The 19,496-nt window shown below is 40.2% G+C and overlaps 1 protein-coding gene across 2 annotated transcripts in view; it reads right to left on the minus strand.

The window, feature by feature from the left end:
* The window catches only part of UNC13B (unc-13 homolog B), a 214,242-nt gene that overhangs the window by 76,537 nt on the left and 118,209 nt on the right, over nucleotides 1-19,496 (minus strand). For both annotated transcript variants that reach the window (XM_032635442.1, XM_032635443.1), the window contains 2 exons: nucleotides 12,402-12,716; nucleotides 10,257-10,347 (listed from right to left, as the gene is read on the minus strand). In XM_032635442.1, the coding sequence (XP_032491333.1) occupies nucleotides 10,257-10,347; nucleotides 12,402-12,716 (406 nt within the window). The remainder of the gene's footprint in view (nucleotides 1-10,256; nucleotides 10,348-12,401; nucleotides 12,717-19,496) is intronic.

Raw genomic sequence — 19,496 nt, forward strand, 5'->3', positions numbered from 1 at the left:
CAAAAGGGGCCCAGAGGTCTCTTGTCCAAGAGAGGTCTGTCTGGTTTGTGAAACAGTAGTAGGGCCTTTTCTTAGGTAGGGCTTACCATAAAGTTTGAAGTGGGATGCTAAAAACTGTGGTTAAGAGAGGTCTGAAAGTATTGGGGCTTCCTACAGGATTTGTACTGTGACACTGTGGTAGTAGCAAAATATTAGAAACAACTTAAAGATCCATCAACAGAGAACAGAGTGTACAAATTATAATACATCTACAGAAGGAAGTACTATGCAGCTATTAAAAAACTGCAGTAGCTCTATTTGTAATAAGGAAAAATCTCCAAGATGTAGCAGTAAATGAATAAAAGGCGAAGGACAATGTGCATAATATACACACGCACGCATGTGCACACACACATGCTTATAAATGCACAGTTTACCTCTGGACTGATTCATAAGACACAGGTAACAATGAGATGGGGGAGGTGGGGACTAGAGGCCTGGAGTCTGAAGTAGGAGGGAAACTTTGCATTATACATATCTTTTTTATATAATTTTTACATTTCTTACTTATTTGAATCATTCTTTAGTGTTTTTTGTTTTTAAAATGTTACAGTAGCAATGGTTAGGGAGAAGGCTGAGAGACTGTAAGAAAAAGGAGGGATGACTGTGGTCTCCACAAGGGCAATGAGCTGAGGTAGTAGAAGTTAAGACAGGCAGCCATGATCAGAGCAAAATCCTGGAGTTTAAAATTATAGAAAGAGGGCTTCCCTGGTGGCACAGTGGTTGAGAGTCCGCCTGCCGATGCAGGGGATGCGGGTTCGTGCCCCGGTCTGGGAAGATCCCACATGCCGCGGAGCGGCTGGGCCCATGAGCCATGGCCGCTGAGCCTGCGTGTCCGGAGCCTGTGCTCCGCAATGGGAGAGGCCACAACAGCGAGAGGCGCGCGTACCGCAAAAAAAAAATTATAGAAAGAGTGCTTTCCTTGTGCAACTAAGCCTAAGACATGAGGTCCTCAAGGGTCCTCCCTTATTTTCCCAAGGGGAATCCATTTTTTAGGGCTTCAGTAGTAGCACAAGATGGACATCTCTTTGCCTGGGAGAGAGTCACAAGTAAGAACAGAACTTGCATGAGACAGCTGATTCGTTCTATCTTAATGATCTTTCTTGAGAAAATGCTGATCCATCTCAAGCTAACTGGCTGCAATCTTGGCTCTCCTGGGATGGCTCCATTTAAACACGTACTTTTTTTTTTTTTTAACATCTTTATTGGAGTATAATTGCTTTACAATGGTGTGTTAGTTTCTGCTGTATAACAAAGTGAATCAGCTATACATATACATACATCCCCATATTCCCTCCCTCTTGCGTCTCCCTCCCACCCTCCCTATCACCCCTCTAGGTGGTCACAAAGCACTGAGCTGATCTCTCCGTACTATGCGGCTGCTTCCCACTAGCTATCTATTTTACATTTGGTAGTAAACATGTACTTCTAATCTATTTGCTCAGTTCCATCTCTTCTTACTGACTCTCCTCCGTCAGCTTTCTTTAGCAACCTAAGAGCTTCTGCCAAGGCTTCTTCATGGCCTACCTCCATGCCTTCTCCTTCACTGTCCCTTCCACCTGGAACACCCACCCACCTGCTGCCACTGCAGTCTCCGTTTCTAGAGCTAAAAAGTCTCACCTCCTCCCCCAGATTTTTCTGCAGCTAAGCCAAATAAGGTACAGAATCATATCCATTCCACCCACACTACCAACATTACTACCTCAACAGCATTAGCAATGTCAGACACTCATTAAGGACATATGGCCAGGTACTCTGCCAGTCCATATACAGAGATGACCTATATGACCTCTTCCCTTAAGTTGCTGACAGTCTTACAGGAATGGCATAAGGGTAGCTAGGTTTGTACGGCGCTTACTCAAAGTCTGTTGAATGCACTATCAGCTAAAGAAGTATAAATGACGTATAAACTTATGGGAAATATTCAAATCACAAATAATTAAAGAAATGCAAATTAAAACAATGGGATACCATCCTTCTGCCAAATTGGCAAAAAATTTCTAAAATGATAATACTCAGTGTTGGTGCAAGACATCTAAATATTGAAAGTATAAATTGGAAGAACCTTTCTGAAGACACATGTACAAGTTTATCACAAGGCTTTAAAAGGTATATACTTTTTTTTAACATCTTTATTGGAGTATAATTGCTTTACAGTGGTGTGTTAGTTTCTGCTTTATCACAAAGTGAATCAGCTAAACATATACATATATCCCCATATCTCCTTCCTCTTGAGTCTCCCTCCCACCCTCCCTATCCCACCCCTTTAGGTGGTCACAGAGTACCAAGCTGATCTCCCTGTGTTATGTGGCTGCTTCCCACTAGCTATCTATTTTACATTTGGTAGTATATATATGCCCATGCCACTCTCTCACTCCGTCCCAGCTTACCCTTCCCCCACCCCGTGTCCTCAAGTCCATTCTCTACGTCTGTGCCTTTATTCCTGTCCCTAGGTTCTTTACAACCTTCTTTTTTTTTTTTTAGATTCCATATATATATGTTAGCATACGGTATTTGTTTTTCTCTTTCTGACTTACTTCACTCTGTATGACAGACTCTAGGTCCATCCATAAAAGGTATATACTTTTTTTTTTTTTTTTTTGGTACGCAGGCCTCTCACTGTTGTGGCCTCTCCCGTTGCGGAGCACAGGCTCCGGACGCGCAGGCTCAGCAGCCATGGCCCACGGGCCCAGCCACTCCGCGGCATGTGGGATCCTCCCGGACCGGGGCATGAACGGCAGGCGGACTCTCAACCACTGCACCACCAGGGAAGCCCCATAAAAGGTATATACTTTTAAACTCAGCAACTTATTTGAATATACCTTGAGAAAGCTAAGTTAAAGAAATAATCAGAAATGAAAAGAAACTTATGCATAATGATACTCATCATCATATTATTTTCAACAGTAAAGAAATAAGAGGAATTGTTAAGGAACATCTATCAATACATGATGGAATATTATAATCTATTAATAATCATTAAATCATGCTTTCAAAAAATATTTAATAAGCCAGAATAAAGCTCACAAAACAATGCCTAAGTGAGAAAAAGTCTAAGTCCACACACAGTATTGTCCAAACTCAGTAACTTTATATTAATGTATATATAAATTATACAACATAGCTAATGTTAATAGTTAATATTTTGTTGTTGTTGGCTTTAGGTGCTAGGCCTTGGGAAACTTTTTTTAAAGAATTAATTAAGAGAAGATAAAGAAGTACATGGAGACTTCTGTGGAAATGCTAATGGGCTTTTCTGACGTCTTAAGCATCCATAAAAGATTGGCTAAACACTCTGCCAGGTTCTATATTGGGCTCTAGAACACCAGCAATAAAAATCATAGCCCTGGCATTCAAGGATCTTACAAGTACACGGGAAAGATGTAACAGTAAACAAGTAACTCCATTAAATGCCAATTTAGCAAAAGTACAGTGTCTCCCCTTATCCTGGGACTGTGTTCCAAGACCCCGAGTGGATTCCTATATATATATATACATATAAAGTTTATGTATAAAGTTTAGCTTATAAATTATGCAGAGTTAGAGATTAACAACAATAATTAATAAGATAGAACAATTGTAACACTAGAGTTGTCCCTCAGTATCCACAGATGATTGGTTCTAGGACCCACCATGAATACCAAAATCCAAGGATGCTCAGGTCCAATAGTTGGCCTTCAGTATTCAAGGTTCTGCATCTGCAGATTCAACCAACCAGAGATTGTGTAGGACTGTAGTGTTTATTTTTAAAAACCCACATATAAGTGGACCCGTGAAGTTCAAACCCGTTTTGTTCAAGGGTCAATTGTATACTGTAATAAAAGCTATGTGAATGTGGTCTCTCTCTCTCACACAAAATACCTTATTGTAAAAACTTAACGCTTTTTCCATTTTAACTAAGCACTTATCACACACTGTGGCCATAACTCTTTCAGTTTGAGGTATGACAGCAAAATTAGCATGAATTTCTTTTTCCTTTTTTGCAATTTCGTGGATAGAAGATTCAACCTTACTGTAGATCTTAGCAACTTCAGCATGTGATTTTTTTTCTTTCCTTATTAAATCAATAACATTCACCATTTCACTTAAAGGAAGCACTTTACAGCTTCTCTTTCGTATATATGAATTGCCAGACATATACACACTACTATACATAAAAGATAACTAGTAAGAACCTACTGTATAGCACAGGGAACTCTATTCGGTGCTCTGTAATGACCTATATGGGAATGGAGTCTAGAGGAGAGTGCATATATGTGTATGTATGGCTGATTGACTTTGCTGTACAGCAGAAACTAACACAACATTGTAAGTCAACTATACTCCAGTGAAAAAATTTTAAAAAAAAGAAGAGGAAAGGTAAAAAAAACCAAAATGAATTGCCAGTATCATCACCCTTGCACTTTGGGGCCATTATTAAGTAAAATAAGGGTTACTTGATCATAAGCACTGCCATCTTATGACAGTCAATCTGAGAACTGAGATGGCTAATAAGTGTTTAATCGGCTAGACAAAGGGATGATTCACATCCAGGGTGACATGGAGTAGGACAGCACAAGATTTTATCACACTACTCAGAACTGCATTCAACTTAAAACTTAAGAACTGTTTATTTCTCGGGACTTCCCTGGCGGTCCAGTGGGGTAAGACTCCATGCTCCCAACGCAGGAGGCCCAGGTTCAATCCCTGATTGGGGAACTGGATCCCACATGCTGCAACTAAGAAGTCCAAATGCTGCAACTGAGATCCCGTGTGCCGCAACTAAGACCCAGTGCAGCCTAAATAAATAAATATTTTTTTAAAAAAAGAATTGTTTATTTCTGGAACTTTCCATTTAATATTTTTGGATGGGGGTTGACTACAGGTAACCGAAACTGCACAAAGCAAAACCATGGATACAGCGAGGGACTACTGTATGCACAGAGTCTGGAAGCTTTACCCAAAAAACTGACACCTGACTGGATTTAAAATATGTGAATGAAAAGTTAGCTATGTGGAGAAGGAAAAAGAGTATATTCTATGCATGGAAACAGTGAGTGCTTTGAACAAAAAGTTTTACGTGTTGGAAGTGTTGACTAAACAGAGTAGCAGAAAGAAGTAAAACTGGAAAGGCATATAGGGTCTGTATCAGTGACTTTCAAATTCTTTTTGCGAAGGATCTGGTTTTTTATTACTAATATGTCATGGACTGATATTTTTGGTCTATACCCCATTCAATGAGACAAGGCCAGTGATCATGTGCTTGATGTCATGGCAATCCAAATTGCCTCTAAATGCTCCCTTTCAACTTCAGCACTTATTTCATCAAAGACTAGAACCAAACAGTTCCTGGACTGGGCTTGTCCATGGACAACAATCTGAGTCACACTGAGCTAGATCAAAAGATTTTATTATATCATGAAGACACTGTGCAGTAATTGAAGTATATATATATATATATATTTTTTTTTTAACTTTCCTTTTTTTAAATCATAGTTCTACTAGATAATTTACAATCCTAAGAGAAAGGTACTATTTTCTCCCCATTTTCTGGATTAGGAAAATCTGGCTTATTAAGGTCAAAAAACTTTACTATAATGGCACACTGAGAAAAAATATTAGCAACTCACACCACAGGCAAGAATTAATTTCCCTAAAACAGTAAAAAGCTCCTAGGAATCAAAAGCTCAATAGAAAAATGGGCAAAGAATATAAATAGACTGTTCACAGAAAAGTAATAGCCTTTACTTATATGAAACATGCTTAACTTTACCAATAATAAGATATGCAAATTTAAACTCTACTGAGAAACCATTGCCTAGAAGACTAGCAAAAATCCAAAAGCTTAACAAGTCACTCTATTGGTGCGTCCGGGAAGAAAAATGTACCCTCATGACGTTACTAGTAAGTGTATACGTTGGTGATGGTATTGGCACAAAAACAGAAATATAGATCAATGGAACAGGATAGAAAGCCCAGAGATAAACCCACACACATACAGCCACCTTATCTTTGATAAAGGAGGCAAGAGTATACAATGGAGAAAAGACAGCCTCTTCAAAAAGTGGTGCTCGGAAAACTGGACACCTACATGTAAAAGAATGAAATTAGAACAGTTCCTAACACCATACACAAAAATAAACTCAAAATGGATTAAAGACCTAAATGTAAGGCCAGACACTATAAAACTCTTAGAGGAAAACATAGGCAGAACACTCTATGACATAAATCACAGCAAGATCCTTTTTGACCCACTTCCTAGAGAAATGGAAATAAAAACAAAAATAAACAAATGGGACCTAATGAAACTTAAAAGCTTTTGCTAAACAAAGGAAACCATAAACAAGACGAAAAGACAACCCTCAGAATGGGAGAAAATATTTGCAAATGAAGCAACTGACAAAGGATTAATCTCCAAAATATACAAGCAGCTCATGCAGCTCAATATCAAAAATACAAACAACCCAATCCAAAAATGGGCAGAAGACCTAAATAGATATTTCTTCAAAGAAGATATACAGGTTGCCAACAAACACATGAAAGGATGCTCAACATCACTAATCATTAGAGAAATGCAAATCAAAACTACAATGAGGTATCACCTCACACCAGTCAGAATGGCCATCATCAAAAAATCTACAAACAATAAATGCTGGAGAGGGTGTGGAGAAAAGGGAACCCTCTTGCACTGTTAGTGGGAATGTAAATTGATACAGCCACTATGGAGAATAGTACGGAGGTTCCTTAAAAAACTAAAAATAGAACTACCATACGACCCAGCAATCCCACTACTGGGCATATACCCTGAGAAAACCATGTTCAAAAGAGTCATGCATCCCAATGTTCATTGCAGCTCTATTTACAATAGCCAGGACATGGAAGCAACCTAAGTGTCCATCAACAATGAATGGATAAAGAAGATGTGGTACATATATATAATGGAATATTACTCAGCCATAAAAAGAAATGAAATTGAGTTATTTGTAGTGAGCTGGATGGATCTAGAGTCTGTCATACAGAGTGAAGTTAAGTCAGAAAGAGAAAAACAAATACCGAATGCTAACATATTCACTTTGAATGCTAACTGATTCACCTCGTTATACAGCAGAAAGAAACTAACACAACATTGTAAAGCAATTATACTCCAATAAAGATGTTTAAAAAAAAAAAGAGTATATGTTGGTGGAAGGCAGATACCCTTTAGAACAATCATTAATGCTTTTCACAAATATCCTTCCCTATCTATTTCAAGGTATACTGTACCATTTGCTTGAAGTTAGACATGGTTATGTAATTTTCTTTCGCCAGGGAAATGTGAGCAAAAGTGACATACTGTGTCTTTAGGGCAGAAGTTTTAAGAGCCAGAATGCAATCTCCTATGTTCTCTCTCATTTGTTATTCTTTCTTTCCCTCTACCACCAACATTGGCAATGTTCTAGAAGCTGGCTGATCCCTCAGTCTGGGTTGCAGAGAAGATAACTTGAAGCAGAACTCTTCAACATACAGGATGATAAGCAGCATGAGCAAAATAAACCTTTGTTGTTTTAAGCCACTGATAAATGGTGAGCAGTATTTACTAAAATTACAAATGCATATCCCCTCAGATATACTTGCACACAGCAAAATGACATACATAAAAGGTAATCATTTGCAACATGGTTTATTACAGCAAATGACCAGAAACAACCAAATGAACATCAACAGAAGACTAGTTAAATACTTGCAGTACATTCATACAGTGAAATATTATGCACCTGTTTAAAAAGAAAAACATTCTCTTAGAGCTAATATGGAAGAATCTCCAAGTGAAAAAGCAAGATGTTCCCAGTGTGTATAGTATACCATCTTTTTGTTTCTAAAAAAAAGGGGGGGGATTAGAAAATACATTCATATTTACTTACACCTATAAGGAAATTCTATAATAAGAAGAAAATAACAAAAATTATCTTACGGCAGATAGGTGAACTTCCAATTACTCAGAAAAAAGAAAATTCTTGGTGCCATACTTAACTTCTTACTGTCTCGCAACCTCAATCAATCTGTCAGCAAATCTCATCTTAAGTATAAATGGTATGCTTCTGCCTCTATCTTAAAGTGCTATCAGATCCATCTTTAAACTCTGGCTTATCTTCCTCCTCTTGGGCACATCTAATCAACTTCCAGTTACATGACCTGTGTTAAGAATATATTTACTGTTGTTCTGGTATTCAATTAACTTGCAATGGTTTTTGGTTACTCTTAAATAAACCATGCTTTTCTCTAAATGATCCCAAGCTTTGGGATCTGTTTTTAGCAACTGTTTTTAGCTATTCTTTTTGAGAGACTCTGAGCTGCCTCTTAAAAAGTCATAACAAACTGCTCCAATATATTCTTGTTTTTCTCATTCAGAACTTTTCTTCTACATGGAATTTATTTTACTTTCCTTTATTATAAGAATTATAAGACACTTACTCTGAAAAATTAGAAATAAAAAATTGATGGGAAATCTCTTCCTTATAGTAGTATGCCAGCTAATGAAAGTAGAAAGGATAATGGAAATAGAAAGATACCATTTGGCAACCACCGTTATTGGTGGTAGATTCAGACAGGAGTCATACATGGATACTTAGCCTGTACATGGAGGTTTGATGAGGAACAAGATACTGGCATGGTCTCAGAGTATTGTACCACAGAACACTTACCAATTACAAAAGGAAAAATGGTGTCGCAACAGTAGAGAAACCTGGCTGATACAAACATAACTAGGTGATGTGGCATGCGGGATCTTAGTTCCCCGACCAGGGATCAAATCAGTGCCCCCTGCATTGGGAGCACGAAGTCCTAACCACTGGACTGCGTGCTCCCAATGCAGGGGGCACTGATTTGACCTTAACTAGGTGATTAAAGTTAACATTACATTACAGGGGGTAGGACAGGTTGACAACATGTACTTTCTGATGCAGTTCACTAAAATGAGTTCAACATCATTTTTGTGTAATCCCTGCCAAGAAAGTATGGCCTGAGTCTGGACATGAGGAAACACTGGATGGACCCAAAATGAAGAATATGTTACCGAATGAAAGGCCTGTACTATCTATTGAAGATGCGAAAGACTGAGGAACTGTTCCAGATTAAGGGAGATTAAGAGACATGACTGCTAAATGCAACATGTCAGCCTGGATTGTATCCTGGACCAGAAAAGAGACATTGTTGAGACAGTTGGCAAAATTTGCATGGGGACTTGATGAAAGTATTGTCATTGTTGATTTCTTGATTTGGATAGTTATATTGTGGTTATACTGGAGAGTAGCCTTGTTTTTGGAAAATACAAACAGGAGAACATCATGCCTCCAACCTCCTCTCAAATGGTTCAGAAAAAAGATTAATCATAATGGATGGAGGGCGATGAAGCAAAAATGTTGTAAAATGTCAACAACGGAGGCATCTTGGTGAGGAGGATATGGAAGTTCCTTACTATTTTGGCAACTTTTTTCTAAGTTTGAAATTATTTCAAAATAAATTACTTTTTAAGTGTGTTTACACAGTGAACATGCTTGCATTTTTAGTATCTGCCAGGTATTATACTACGGACAGCCACCTGTCATCATTTAAAAATCTCCTTTCACTAACACAACATTGTAAAGCAATTATCCTCCAATAAAGATGTTAAAATAAATAAATAAATAAAATAAAAACCTCCTTTCTGCCTGAAAAGTGCCTACTGACACACAGATAAGGACACTTCAAACTTGCAATGCTGCAAATGAAAAATATTTCTATTTTTACTTTTTTACACTGTTTTGGATATTAATGTGTTGATGTTTGGGGTCTTAAATTAGGGGAGCCCGTAGAAACTTCTGAACACTAAACTTCTGAGTAAAATTTCTGGCCCTGTAAAGGTCAGCCAGTGGTATTTGAACTGGCTCGCCAAGGGAAACAACTAATCCTAAGAGGCCTTGAAATAGTCTTCTATCCTAAACTCAAAATAAAATGCCCTCACAGGTGATAATGGTACCGAAAATAGCATTTAATTTTACTTTCAGGCTCTTAACCCACTAGGTCTACTTGATTTCCATTAATCAGCATAGAGGGAAGCCAATGGCTACCTGCCCATCTCTTAAGGCTCTAGCTTACTTGTCATGCATTCCCAGAAGCACACTGTAAGATGACTAATCATTGACTGCTTCTTCAGCACCATATGTCTCCCAATTTCAAAGGAAAAACTGTCCCAACTAGAACCAGAACAACAGATTTCCTACCTCCTGCAGCTGGAGTCGAACCTTGGTAACTGCTCGGATCCAGTGCGCTCTGGCTTGGGTAAATGGCGAAGATGCACTCTCCTCGGGAACACTTGTAACAGAGAAAAGAATGTTCCTTAAAAATCAGCCCAGGCCACAAGATGACAGTGCTCAAGGCAAAACTGCCAAATACCTAAAATTAAAAGGTTTGTTGTATTCATGCCTATACTTATCTAGTGATTCAAGCCACTAAAACAGCATAGTCCTGAATATCCAATGTGAAAAAAATTCCTAAAATGACAAGTCCTTTTAGCTTTTCATCTGTTCCCTCTCTTTCTTCCCACTTTTCCACTCACCTGATGAGGCAGCTCATTGGGACAGTCAGGGATCAGGATACCAGAAGCAATGGCAAGGACCCTAAGTCAATGACTAACATAGAAACCATGCAGAGAGGTGTGGAGTAACCCTCTCCCCCTAGCTCTCAAGATCACCAGTCTCCCTTGAGGGTTCTACATAGCATCCTTAGGGCAGAATTTTGTTCCTGCAAAGCGTTCATGCTCCACTAAGCATTTTGGAAGGCTTTCCAATTCCTAGACTACATCAAAGTGCTAAGAAAAAAGGCAGAGCCCTTGTCCTGCTATGATCTTGTTCCTTGAGCTGCCTCAGGACCACCCTCAGCGAAAGGAACAATAAATATAACAAAGTAGCTTTGAGACAGAAACACTAACGTGTATTAGAACAAATCATCATCATCTTAACTGTGGAATAGTGGTTAATTCTTGGTGATGATGCTTCTCCTCTCTCTCACTGGGGTCTACTGACAAGGCAGCAAAAAAGGACCCACCATCTAGACACATAATATATATGCTAGGCTCTGATGCCACCTAACTGGTTCAATTGTTTTAAAACATTTGTGGGCACTTCTGAAACTGGCCTGGACGTCACTTGCACAGCTAGGATCTGGGAGGACAGAGCCATTAGAGAAGGCCAGGCCCCTTCTGCTGCTCGACCAAAAACTCTACCCAGACAACAGCATCTTTAAAGTCCAAGGTCGACAAAGAGCTATCTTTCAGTGGGTCGTCAATCCAGTAAAAAAGCTGGTCCAGAACTCAGTCTCCCTGATGTCTTGTCTACTAGATGAGCCACCAGAGATGATTAAAAATCAGGAAAACAGAAAATAAGTTCCTACCTTCAAGTGGTGGAGTAGAGGCATCAACCATTCTCTAACTTTTACCACATAATCAGCATTCACTGCTCTGATCTTCCCATGACCTTGAAATTTGAGAATTTAAGTCACACCGAGCCCTTATCACTCTACCCCAGTGGTTTTCAACTAGGGACAGCTTTGCCCCTCAGGAGAAATCTGACAATATCTGGAGACATTTTTGGTTGTCACACTGAGAGTTGCTCCAGGCATCTAGTGTGCAGAGGCTAAGGATGCTACTAAAATCCTGCAATGCATACAACAGCTCCCCGTAACAAAGCATTATCTGGCTAAAAATGTCAACAGTGCTAAGAATGAGAAACCCTGCTCTGCCCCAACCTATCAGCAGTTCACTGACCAATTTAGCTCAATAAGAACAATACTCAAACTCTGTACTAAGCCTCATTATGTGACTGTTAAAAGGACAAGTTTAAAGTTTTTCTCCTTATGGGTACCAACTGCTAGACATACTGCTAGGCCCCAGGGAGACAGAAGGGTGGGTTAGATCTGGCTTCTAGACCAATTCTTTAACTCTTTCCCAGTTTTGTCAGCCAGGGAAAAAACAAAACAAAAAAATAATGTTCACAAAAGAAATTTAAACATTAATCGGGTGGGAAGCCTATTTCATTCAAAGCAGCTCCTCTGAATGAAATGACCTGCAAGGCTCAGGTCAGTTCCAGACTCAAAGGCTGTCATACGTGGGGTCAACTAGTGAGCCAAGAACTGCAGACTCTAGAAGGCCTGGTACACTGCAGTTAAAATGTTCTTCAGAGATCCTCAAAATACATTGGAAATTACACCAAAAAGCAAAGGAAGCAGTGCAGAGCTAAGCCTCAGTATCCTGATCACAACCACACCCGGCTGCAGGGAAACAAACAAAAAGCAACTGCATTCTGTTCAACAATACCATAGGGCAGGTACTGAGGAAACCATGTGAGCTCCTCAAGGTAGCCATCACCTACCTCTCCTGGGGGCCTAGGATGTGGTCTCTGTGTAGCACCAGATCTGGGGGTGGAGGGGTTGTAGCATCTTCTTTCGTCTCCTTGGGTTCACATGCTCCTCCCTTCTCCTCTTCACGTGCCACCTCCAAGGCTTTCTCTTGTTCTCCAAAACCTACTTGGCTGTCTCTGGAGAAGCTGCCGGAGCTGTGGCAGGAATGAATCAAGTCCCTCTCCCGACGGTCATCGTCTTGTTCGTGACACTGGTCTAGTTCACTCAGCTGAGAGCTTCCTTGACTCACATTACAGGAGGAGCCATACCTACTACTGCTGGTGGGGCTGTGAGAATGAGAGGAAGACACATCAGTAAATACATACAAACTAAGGACCAGAACAAAGTAATGGATAAATCCAGGAAATAATGATTCTATCAGTGGCAAGGATCACAAACAGGAGGTTCCTGGGAAGAGAGGACCAAAGTTCACAATCTAGAAGAACTAGTCTCTGTTCAGCAAAATCACGACAGGAAAAATAACACAACATGCTGGGTTCTCCAATAGCACTTAACCTCAACCCTGCAGTTGACTTTGAAGAATTCTTTATCTTAACATGCTATTTTGTAAGTAGGATTAAGAATTATTAAAATAGTCTGTTTATGCCTAAAATTCTCTACTCAGACTTCTTAAAAAACTTGTCCAGTGGCTGTGATTAAAGTTTTCTAATTTCCACAGAATAAAATGGATGGATGAACTCTACTCCCTTTTTCTACTACCTATTAAATTGAGATCCCCTTTTCTTCCTCTCCAATTGTAAATGTAAATGTGTGTTCCTCAGAATGAGCAAAGGAGAGTGAACATGTTCCTTCAATTATCTCTCAGCCATCTGTATGAGGTAAGGGAAGCCACTGGGAAATGGAGGCTAGGACCAAGAAATTCCTCAGGGGAATGGTCTCATCAACATGGATGTTACAGTGGTATCCCTGGCAGCACAGCGAGTGTCCCAAAGATGAACCTGCCCATCTATAACTGAGTTGCTCTCAGGACATGGCTCAGTTTTGGGCAAAGTGGACACAGTCCAACTCCAAGATCTGAGTCAGGGCCATATTAATGCATTTCTGTACCTGAAGAGAGGCCAGCCTAACCCTCTCTCAACCACCTGAATTCCCATACCCAGAAAGGAAATTTGTTCCCCTGGTATAAGAGGCAGCAGCTATAGCAAATGTGGCAGTGAAATGTGACCAGAAAGAATACTATTCAAAGTTACTCCCTTAAGCCGTATACTGAATTTGGGGGATTCAGTCCTATTCAAAATGGAGGGACTTGGGGATGATCTATCAATACAAGATCTATCCTAGCCCATTTGGATAGTTCCATCCCAAGTCAGAGGCCCTTCGTTTTACTTCTGGTATTCTGCTGGAAAGCCTCCGTGCAAAAGGACAAGGAATTTCCTTGCCAAAAAGTCAAGCTTTAACTAAAGGGCTTATGTTTACTCTTGGCCAAATGAAGATAAATCATTATTGTTTTCCAGTGATATTTTCCCTATGATTCCTCCCAATTATCTGGTATTTCCAGGCTGATTTATGATTCTTCATCCCATGCAGGATAGGTACCAAGCCACTGTTCTGAGTAGTTCCCAGCACACATATACACATGAACATGTGTGCGCACATACTCACATAACCTCCAAAGTACTTGACCAGCCTCTTTGGACTGGTTTGGGCCAGCGTTCAAGGCAGCATTCTTAAAATGCCCTGTATGGTGCTTCTTCTTAGGGGAAATAATAGTATCCTTTGCAGGTGGACCCTGCACAATGATCCAGACTGAATAACTACAGCAAACGATAGCCCTGAGCTCCTGTGAGACTGTACTGAAAGCACTTATCAGACACCAGTCTCATGGGTAGTAAAATGCAGAGACTGGAAGAAGCTGTGCAAATCCATATGGAATATATATAGTATAGATTATTCCAAGCCATCCTTTGCATTTTGTATTTTACTTAATACCCTCATTGCCACTGGAGAAAGCATCTTAGAAGACTTGGAAAAGCAAAGCAAAGTAGGTCTCTCCTAGCTATTACAGATATAAGTGCCAAAGGTCCAAGGAAGCATTCTAGCCTATCATGTGGTTGTAATTAATATATGCCACTCAGTGACTTGCTGCCTCTTCTTGCCCTCCCTCCTCCATTCTGCATTATTCAAGGCAGAGCAAACCAGAGTGAGTAAATCTCACGACCTAGTCTTCCCTTTAAGCAGGAAGCTCCTTGTTCCAATAAATGAATTACATTTGGCAGAGAGAAGAGAAGATGACAATATCCACCTACTACTTCTTCTTACTTAACCTCTAATTAACATGAAGCTCAGGTGCTGGGAAAGACACAGGAAGGATAAAAAGCAGGCTATGATTAAGCTACCACTAAGTCACTGCATCATAAATGGTCAATTCTTTAAAATCATTTATGATGCTTTAGTTGAGAACAGGCCTTTTGCTGGTCTTTGGTTCCTTGATGTCATGTAGAGCAACTGGCTGCTGTACATTTGAATCAGAGTCAATGCTAGCAGGCGCTGTCTCCTCTTCATGTGTTTCTGGCTGGTGAAGTAGCTCAGAGACAGTGCAGTGTTCTTCATCATGACTCTCTGAAGGACAGGTGGGGTCAGAGAGGTTATCTTTGGTACCCCCGTGTTCTCCAGATGCTGGGATTTCCTGATGGTTTTCCACTTCTCCAGGCCCTGAAAGCTCATGAGCACATATACTTGGCCTGGTCTCCAGCTGCCCAGAGGTCCCAGAGGGCTGAGTCAAAACCTTAGCTGGCTCAGCACTGGCCCCAGACACTTGAGAAGACTCCAAAGTTTTGTCAGCCTCACTAAATTTAAGGTCCTGATCACTGCCGATAACCATAACTGGAGAGGAGGATTCTGCAGGCATTTGTTCAGGGTCCCATTTGTTCTGTTTCGGCCACGGGAATGAAAGATCCAGCTTCTTTCCAAACCTTAGTTTTGAATCACTTGCCACTGCACTACTCCCTTTCCCCTCATTACCTCCCTCAAATAGAGTTGACAACTTCTTAAAACTGGACATTAAACCAGTCTCTGCTGCTCTATTGCCAGAGGAGGAAGGCGAGGAAAAGAAAGAGCTCGGTGGTTTCCGATAGTCAGTAGCAGAGGATGGGAAATGGAGTTTTGGCCAATTGATCATGTTTGGGATTTCAAAATGAGGACTTGGCTGCTCCGTTTCCTTGGGGACTGCGGGTGGACCTTTCTGGGCATCAAGTATCCCATAGTTTTCTTTGGCAGAAAGCACAGGTTCCTCCAACGGACAGTGAGAAAGGTACCCTTGGGTTTCCAGTGTGGCACTCTGGCCAACACTTGCCTCACTGAACACTGTAGTATTGGTTTCTAGTGAATTGGTTGCCTGTAGCTCTAAGAAGTCTCGGTTTGTGGAGGCAGATTGCATATCTGGCTCTGGCTCAAGAGGAAGAGGTAGGTGAATTGGAGGAGGAAGCTCTTTGGCAATCCAGGTAGGTTCTGGATGCAACTGTGCTGGCAATGAGATATGCTCTGCTTCCAATGATGCCTCTGTGTCTGTACCCTGCAACATCCCCATGTCTCCTTCATCACTCAGAGACAATACTCCTTGCCCAGTATCGTCCCCTGAGACAGAAGATGCAGCCTCAATTGTTTCAGAACATTGGGGTTCCGGAATATTGTCAGGAATATTATTGTTTTCCATTTCAGTTGTTAGGTTAGGATCATCCGTCAAGGTTTCCGAGTCTGACTTTGCACTAACCACAGTCATTCTACAGTCACTGACTATAGCTTCTGAATTGAGTGCTCCAAAGGTAGCTTCTTTCCACAAATTTTCGGGAGGTACTGATTCTTCAGTATGTCTGGAACCACCATTTTGAAGCAATGCAGTAACTGGAATAGATGATTCTTGTTTGTGTGTCTCTGGTTTGGGACTTTTAAAAAGTCCAAATAACTCACCTTTGAGAGGCTGAGATGATGCACCAGAAGAAAAAGAGAAAAATGAGTTTTTCTTTGGAGGTTTAGGAGAAGAGAAAAGTCCAGAGAAAGTTTTAGGAGGTTCAATTAAGGACCCAGAGAAAGATTTCACTTTGGTCACAAACCCTGAAAGCATTTCTACTGAAGAGTCCAACACTGATTTGTCTTCCACTTTATCTGCATCTTGACTCTGGAGGTGACCTGTACATCCTGGCTCCACAGAGGAAGAAGCTGGCTCCAGGATCTGTGTTAAGACCTCATCAGGGGCCTTTTCTAAGGGCAAGTTCAGTGGGTCACTAGTAAATCTTTCACTTTGGTGGTAGGTAGTACATGTGTCAAAATGGTTGAGCTTTTTAACCAAATGGCTATCATGTGAAAAAGAGTTGGCTGGTGAGTCACTCAGAAAGGCTTCCTGTATGAAAGCCTCTTCTTCATGGGGAGATACCTCAAGGGTCTCTGGACCAATGAGCAGTGTTTCAGACTGTGCCTGAAATTGTGGTGAATGAGGAACAATGTCTTTTTGTGACTGACTTACCTGGAAATCTTTTAAAGATGTCCCTGGTCCATTACTGGAACCTAGTTTTCCTGGATAGTCATTTTCTACATTGAGCTCATCTGCAAGGGAGATAACCTTAGTGGTGTTGCTAATGGAAACACAAGGAGCCATTTGCTGTTCATGAACCACCTCCTGGACTATGCTACCTCTATTGTCATTAGAATCTTCTCTAGTCATTGTATCACTCATGTCTACAAAAACACTTGGCTTCTTACAGGGCTGGGAAGTCACTGGAGCAACAGCGGAAAGGCTGTGTTTTTCCCCAGGAGTCTGCTGCTTTTCATCCAGAAAGGACAAGTTGAAGAAACTGAAAGAGCTATTAAGAGAGGCATGCTTCTTGCTGCCTGAGTTAGCAGTGGAAAAAAAGGAAGGAAGTGTGAATAGCCCTTCTCCTTGAGATGTGGTTCTTGGTAGAGTAGTAAAGGCTCTGTTCTCAGATTTTTCGGATCCAGTCAGGAAAGAAAATATACTCTTTCTGGTTGGTAATTCTGGTTGGGATGGAGATGTTGTGGCAGTTGAAAAACTCTGGTCTTTGTCAGAAAAATGATCTTGTTCATTTGAATTTCTTCTGCTCAGAATATCTAATGATATTTTATCACTTCTTGGAACTTCTGTCACTGTAGACACACCACTAGTCTCTACTGAAGAATCTCTGGAGGATTCTTTGAGACAACCTGTTGAGAAAGATGAATTTGGTGACTGGTGGAGTTGGTGGTCTCTGGAGGGTGCCTCTTCGTCAGTCAAATGATCACCCTGGATCTCCCTAATTGATGGTTCCTTTAGCTCACTGTCATCAATAGTAGTCTGCTTGTTCAGATTTCTAACTCGAACCTTCCCTTTAGAGGAAACTGGTGCAGAAGGAAAGTTCCCAACATCCTGTTTAGTTAGATGTGCAGGATTAGGACTTGACTTGACCTCATCCTTATTAGTCACTGAAGAAACAGACATATTTTCAGTTGTCTGTTTAGGAGATACATTGGTTTTAAAGAAATCCCCAAGGGAACCAAAAACACTTGAAACACCAGGAGATTCATTCTTTTCCTTAGATGATATCTTTCTATTTTTATCACCATTCTTTTCTAAATTTGGTGATCCTTCTTTATTCACCTGGGTTTTAAAGAAGTTCAAAAATCGAGATTCCTGTTTCTCGTTTGCTACTGCACTTACTGAAGAGTCTTCTCCCCGACCAAAGAGTTTCAGTGCACTTTTAAATAATGTTCTCTCAGACTCTTTGGAAGACTGGTCCTGAGGAGGCTCACAATTCTTGCATTCATCCCTACTAAACTGTGATACAAGAGGAATTGAAACAGAATCAGCTGTAATCATCTTGTCGTCTTCTATATCTGATTGAGCCTGAGAAGTTGTTTGGTTTACCTGGAAAACAGATTTTAACAAACTTTGTTTTTTCACATGAACGCTTTTATTTAAAGGGAATTCTTTCTTCATATTTTTAGTAAATTCTGGTCGCTGAACATTGGATACCATTTGTCTCTCTGAATCCTTCTTGAGAAGACTTTCTTCCTCATTTTGGGAGTTACTCTCTAGTTGCTTACTCAAGATTAATGACCGAAGACCATCATTTGTGATCTCTGCTAAGTTTGACTGCTGATCTATTTTCTGCATGGCTGAAGACTCTAAGGATTCATTCTTATCAAAATTCAAAGTACTTCCAGTTGAAGCACCCAAAGCAGAAAATGACAAAGTCACTTTGTTCAATGATGACATCTCTTCTGTTTGCTGTGGGATGTTAGTCTTATTTTCAGGATGAATCAAAGAGGCAGCTTCTTCAGAAGAAGACTGGATCCACTGGAAACTGGAAAGGTTAACTGATGAATCCTTCGCTAGAGTCTGATTCTTATCTCCCTTTATAATTTGATTTTTATTTAAGACATGATTACCAATCATTTGGGGCTGATTTCTGAAATCCAATGTACACTCAGAGTCTTCAGAACCACCCAACCTTTCTTTAAAAGATACAAAATCTCCTTTTGACTTTTGAGGAGTATAGCCTGAAAAATCTAATGGTTGATCCCTTTGGCCATAACTTGACTTTTCAAGTACTTGTGAAAACATTCCCAAATTTAGATACATTGGTCCCTCACTTCTTGGCAAAACAACAGATAAATCAAGAGGGTCATCAATTGGTTCCTCTTCAACATACCACAGTAATTCGTCTTCCCTGTCAAGTACTTTAAAACTGTAAGCAGGAATAGTGCTATCATCTAATGTAATACTTGATAGATCATTTGTCTGTAAGTCACAATTCAAATACTCTTCATAAGAACAATCAGGTATAAATAAATATGCATACTGCCCAGTAGAATCAGTAAGGAAAGAATAGATATATTGACCATCGTGGAACATAAAATATCCATAATCTCCATCCTCTGATGGCCACCACACTCCATTTTCAAGACATGACAACCATTCCTGGTATTCATAACCAACACTTGAATAAACAAAGTTTTCATCCATTCTTAATGAGTCTAGATCAACTACGGGGCATGTACTCTTCTCATAACCTGAAGAACAACTTAAGTCAACGGGCAATTCTTCTAGTGCCTTC

This window comes from Phocoena sinus, chromosome 6 (assembly GCF_008692025.1).
Source record: "Phocoena sinus isolate mPhoSin1 chromosome 6, mPhoSin1.pri, whole genome shotgun sequence".
NCBI lineage: Eukaryota > Metazoa > Chordata > Mammalia > Artiodactyla > Phocoenidae > Phocoena > Phocoena sinus.